This window comes from Actinia tenebrosa, unplaced genomic scaffold (assembly GCF_029948245.1).
Source record: "Actinia tenebrosa isolate PJP-AT-01 unplaced genomic scaffold, QUT_ActTen_1.0 PGA_scaffold16__25_contigs__length_10494907, whole genome shotgun sequence".
NCBI classification, from domain to species: Eukaryota; Metazoa; Cnidaria; class Anthozoa; order Actiniaria; family Actiniidae; genus Actinia; species Actinia tenebrosa.
Window position 1 is genome coordinate 1,010,135 of NW_028292576.1, and position 6,201 is coordinate 1,016,335.

The 6,201-nt window shown below is 39.5% G+C and overlaps 1 protein-coding gene across 1 annotated transcript; it reads left to right on the forward strand.

The window, feature by feature from the left end:
* Positions 1 to 272: 272 nt before the first annotated feature.
* Positions 273 to 2,153, forward strand: LOC148910524 (uncharacterized). The gene has a single exon (XM_089031235.1). The coding sequence runs from the start codon at positions 409 to 411 to the stop codon at positions 1,936 to 1,938; it is 1,530 nt and encodes a 509-aa protein (XP_088887361.1). The 5' UTR covers positions 273 to 408; the 3' UTR covers positions 1,939 to 2,153.
* The last annotated feature ends 4,048 nt before the right edge of the window (positions 2,154 to 6,201 follow it).

The window sequence follows — 6,201 nt, forward strand, 5'->3', positions numbered from 1 at the left end:
TGTAGGATCCTACAGAATGTTCGATTCACGGGAAATTTAGAGGAACTAGAACAGCATATGTTTCATTCCTTACGTACATCTTGTAAAGAGTATGATGCACTGCAATAAAAAAAATTGAAATATTGGTTGCATTACCCTATATCGTAGGTCTGAACCATATTCTAATATATGTATTGTGAGAATCTCAGTAACGGGAAACTAGACTAAGCAATAGTGCTCACGGAATAAATTCTATTGTCTTCAACACAAAGGAAATAATTAGCCATAATAGCGGAGCGCAGTCATACTAAAAATAGCTTTGCATAATTAGACCCCCCGGCGAGATTCGGACAAACAAACCGATAGTTCACTGTGTATTACTGTGAATGAGTACGCTTCAACCCAAAAAAATCGCGATTTCATTGCAAGATGGTCACTACGAAACACTGTTGTTGGGGACAGTGTAAAAATGACTCGAGATACCCTGACAAACTGCCCAGATCGTTGAAAGAAATGGCAGATTTGGGCAAAAAGATATTTCTCCCTTTTCCGAAGCCATGGAACGATCTTGAGAGATGCCAACGATGGGTTAATGCCTGCTCTCGCGAAGATTTCACTGTAAAATGTATCACAAAAGACACGTATATTTGTGTAGAACATTGGCCTGGAGAAAAGGGACCGACCACAGAATTTCCAGACCCGTTGAAAGCGAATCTTTCGACTAGCGGAGTGGCGAAGGCAACACGAAAGAGAAAGCTCCCGAAACAACGACAACAGGCTGAACAACAGCAGACAAAGAAGTGCTGTGCTACCAACGATACTCCCATTGAAAGTCAAGACTATCAAGAAATTATGGAGGAGAACTGTCTTGTACAAGATGAAGGGAATTATTTAGAGAATAATAAGGCAACACAAACGGACGTAACAAAGCACGAGCTGGCAAGTAAAATCGAGAACATGATTTTACGTAATGAGCTCCAGTCTGGCTCATCTAGCGCCCCCAAAGTTATAAGCAATATATCTTATGAAGTCGTTGTGCACCATCCAGACCAAATGAAACATTTTGTTGGCCTCACATCGTCACAATTTGAGATGCTTCATGAGTTTCTTAATGATGTTTGCCCTCTAGAAACAATCTCATATTGGGGTTACAAAGATCGAAAGATATCAAAAGTAAAGTGCCAGCGAGGAATGTCCAAGTGGTCTTCTCGAGAGAAGCTGTACATTTGTCTCTTGAGGCTAAAAACTGGATTCACCATCAGGACGTTGTCTGTATTACTCAGTTCTCCCGACAAGGAAATCAAAGATAGCTATATCAGAGTAATATTTACAACGTTTATTCAGCTGATGTATAAGATTTTTCGACAAATGGAGACGGTGATGTTCCCATCGAGACAGATATTGAGCCGCTTTCTACCAAGGGTTTTCAAGACCCTTAAGAATGTGCGATGCAGCATTGACTGCACAGAATTTCGTGTTGAAACGTCGAGGAACTTTGCTCAACAAGGAAATACCTTTTCCTCGTACAAACACGCCAACACTTTTAAGTGTCTCATTGCATGTACACCAAATGGAGGAGCATGTTTTATATCAGATCTGTTTGAGGGAGACATTTCTGACGTTGAAATTTTTGAGGAAAGTGGAATCATGAAGCACATTCAACCAGGGGATGTTATTTTAGCTGACAGAGGCTTTACAGTTCAAGATAACTTGTACCCACTCCAAGCCAAAGTAAAAATTCCTTCATTTTTGAAGGGGAGAAAGAGCCTATCAGCACAAGAAGAACTTGACACACGAGTTATAGCAAAGGCGAGAATACACATTGAAAGATTCAATCAGAGACTCAAACAGTTTAAGCTTGTGGGAAGGAAAATCCCTCTTTCGATTGCACCATTAGCTACACAAATAGTGGTAGTTGCGTGCGTGCTTGTTAATTTCCAAGAGGTCTTATGTAAGTAAATCATGCATGTGATCATAGCTAGGGGATGCCCATGAAAGGGTGCACCTGCACCCCTGTCAGGACATTGAAGGCCCACTCTTTGGCTACAAGAAGTTAAATATTTATCTAATTTAAAATGTTTGTATCAAAATAATTACAACAGAACTGTCTCTGTTAGGGTATTGTTAAACAAAGTCTCCCAAATAAAAACAACTCTATGGCATATACTGTATAATGATTGTATTTGGTTCATGTTGAGCAAATTTTCAACCACATTCACCCATCCTAGCTATGGACCTGCCCATGTCAGGCATTTGTATGAATAGAACACTTGAACATTGGACTTTATGTAAGTCAATGAAATATTGACTTGTGACAGACATAAGCAAGTGCAGATAGTCCCTTCAAGGTCAACTGAATGTTCTTGTGTACATGTCATTGTACTTAATATGCCATATACATCTGAGCTTGCATAAAAGACAGTATGTTACAAGTCATCATATATAGCTTTGTTAAAGCACTGTTTGGGTTTTAAAATTCACTGGTGTAGATTAAGTGAACAATAGGCTTTTGTAATATTGACATACGGAATTAGCAATTTGACTAAAGAAATGTCACATGGTTTTATATCTGTGTTAACAAATTAGTGGCTTTCATAAACGCATGAAATACACTTTAACATGTTTATCGCACTACGTCACTCCATTCCTTTGTTTTCTGCTGTGTTTATGTAGCTATTACACTGTAATCAGTACAATTTATTTCATGAGTTAATGAAACACACTCTATAACATAGAAGAAAGTTCAAAAGGTAAAACGATGCTATAAAAAAATGATAAAAATGAAATGATATTATGCACTGAAATGCAACCTGGTGATTATCTAAACAATATAAATTACATGGCTTATTGAATATCCAAGTGGCTGTGCCTTATAAATAGAAAGGCCAGAGTTTGGCTTTCTGTACTCTTTAAGACCGTCATACACAAGCCATGCATGAAAGTGGTTGAAAACACAGATATAATGATGGCCATTCCATAATGTAACACTGTGTAAATATAGTTCCTTTGTGTTCAGTTTTATAACCATAGGTAAATTGTCCATCCGTAAATAGCCTGCTCTACTGGCTAAGTCCAAAGAAAAGATAAAAATATCTCCAAAACTGCAAAAGTGACGTGCTGTACTTGTTCTCATACCAGAGCAGTGCCATGATAGATACTGTGTTCCATTACAATCAATTGAAATATTTTGTGTGCATGGAATTCCAATTGATGGCTGACTGTAGAACTTTCTTTGACATAGAGTGGGACCAGGATTTAGCCATTCAGATAGTGATTTCTCAAACGAATAGTCTTGGCCTGAAGGACACCCAAGTGTATTGCTACATGTCTTGTGTGTGTTGCATGGTGAAGGACATGAAGCTAGGTTACATGATGTTGTGACTTCACTTGTAAGAACAGAACTAAATAGTGGCATATAGTAATCTGCCTCATTGCCATATAGGTCACCAGGTGTTACCAGAGGTGGTGTAGGTAATGTCAATTTAGCATCTCCAAATTGGTGGAGTTCCACCAAATGAAGTGCCCTTTTAATTGCATCTCCTCTTTTAAGAATGTCAAGGTTTATCTCCTTTGATTTTACCAAACTTTGTAAAATCATGAGCCAGTTGTCAAGAGGGCATGTGTTGGTAAGACTTAAACCTCTATTAGTCATACCTCCCCAAGGTATGGCTATCAAATCATCAGGGATCTTTGACTGTGCTAGGAAGCTTGCAATGTCAATTTCGTCTTGGGAATAACTGTTATCAATATGACAAGATGACTGGGACAGGAATGGGTGGGTATCAGTACTACCATGTGACACTGTAGGCTGTGACGGGTGGGTATCAGTACTACCATGTGACACTGTAGGCTGTGACGGGTGGGTATTAGTACTACCAGGTGACACTGTAGGCTGTGATGGGTGGGTATCAGTACTACCAGGTGACACTGTAGGCTGTGACGGGTGGGTATTAGTACTACCGGGTGACAATGTAGGCTGTGACGGGTGGGTATTAGTACTACCAGGTGACACTGTAGGCTGTGACGGGTGGGTATTAGTACTACCAGAGGATGGATTAATATTAACTGGATTTAAAACTGGTAAAATGAAGGGATTCAAATCTCTGGGAACTCTCATTTCAAAGATCTCTGGAGCAATAACTTTTTTCCATAAGGCTGTGAGGTTCACCAATATATCTGAAATCAGTTGATCATCTCTTGTTATCCTCTCAATTGAAACAGGACCATCCTTTGCATACAAAACAAAGTCACAAAATTCTCTCTCAGTGACAAGTAGTTGCATCTGTACTTGGTAGAAGTAGTTGTGTGTGTGCTTCAAATAGCACTGCTTATCCTTGATGTTAAAACACTGTCTGCCTAGTACCTCCTTAGGAACCACACTATAATCCTCTGAAACAGCTTTGATGGTATGATCACTAAAAAGTTTCAAGGATTTGATCTCAATGAGTCCATTTGGGCCTACTAGACCATCAGGTGAACATGCCAGCCAAGGGAATTTTGGGTTAACCCAGAGACCAGATGGATCTACTTGCTGCTTGGTTTGTTCTTGATACTTTGAAACAGCTTCAAGTTCACTTTCAAGTCCACGTGCCATCCAAACCGACTGATAATTTGGAGAAACTAAGTTCCAAATGTAAGAACATATGAACTTCTTACATCTGATCAAAGCAGTGCTTGAGTCATCAAGGACTAACTTTCCGACTCTAAATGCTTCAATGCATTTAGATGCTGTAAGTCGTAGCCACCTTTCTGACTGCCACATTTCACTTTTGCTTTGAGCTTCAGTGCCTTGTATTTGCATGAGGGATGGTGGAGTGATGTTGCATTCGAGGACCTTAAGCTGCTCTTCCAACACAGATAAATCTATGTCCTCCAGCTTGTAATCGGCATACTTCAGCTTTAACTGTGTTGTCCACATAGAACTTTTCCCCGTGCGACTACAGTCCTTTTCGATGTTTCTAAATAAAGCATTTAAGTGCTTTTCTGTCACGAATCTGTATTGTGGTGGTCGAGGATCGAACTCGATTACCTTTATTCGGCTTTTCTTTTTCTTTGAAGGATAATTAGCCTCAGAAAGTCTTTGGGGATTTTTCTTGCGTTTTTTACCCTTGTTCCATGAACATTCCTTACTGGTACATGGTGTTGATACGGTGAACCCGTTTGCCTTTACGTGGTCAGTAAGGTGAAGGAGAACTGCTATAATGTGGCTACAGCGACCTAGCTGGGAGACTTTACATGGATTGCACATCGCATGCACAACGGCACCACTAATACTAGATAAAACAATCGTGACATTATGAGGGTAATCATTTCGCATAGAAGGCCAGACATGAGCGCGTAGAAAGTAGTAATCGTCGTTCTTGTTGTCTGTTATATCATGCACAAAGCCGGATTCTACGTATTTTCGTCCTTTTTAAAGGGTTTATCAGTCATGTGGCCAAGTCCATGGCTCTCGTTGTCGTCGTTCTCTTCCTCGTTGCTTGATGGAAGGGATTCCAAGCCATAGTAGTGCACGTGGCCGTAGTTAAACTGCGATGGTATATCGTATGCCGGGAATTTCTTCCATCCGGAATTTGGTATGTCCGGGATCTTTCGTAAATTTGGTTTCTTTACATCATCTCCTGTTTTTTCTCGTAAAGCTTTGGCTTCAAACCATTTTCCATCATCAATACTTGGATCGAGAACATGATTATTGCCTGACGATAAACAATTATTCACGCGTGCGATTAAATCGCTTCGTTTACCGCTAAGTTTCAACCCTCTGCATTTCAGCCAACGTTTCAGCTGCTCTAATGTATAGTTATCCGGCTCGCTTTCAAATTTTGAACCAGGAACGCCATCATTTTCATTGAGAACAGTGATAAAACTCGACGTAATTTTCGAAGTTGCCGCCATGCCATCTCTTAAAGGCTGATTTGTTTGTCCGAATCTCAGCAGGGGTCACAATTTCGTGACTATAAATACAACAGTTTGAAAATTATAACGTTTAGCATTATTGACCAAGCTTTCATCTTTATTCATATTGTCTTTCTTAGTAGCTGAATCATGATCCGGTTTCGCTAAAAAATCATATACAGAATAAGTTTATGGAGTTTGAAAAGTCACATAGAAAAAAATAAAATAAAATAAAATAAAATAAAATAAAATGAAATAACGGGGCCAAGTTTTGCATCAGCAATATCTGTATTCGAAATACTTTGACAGCCAGGCTATCGTATACAA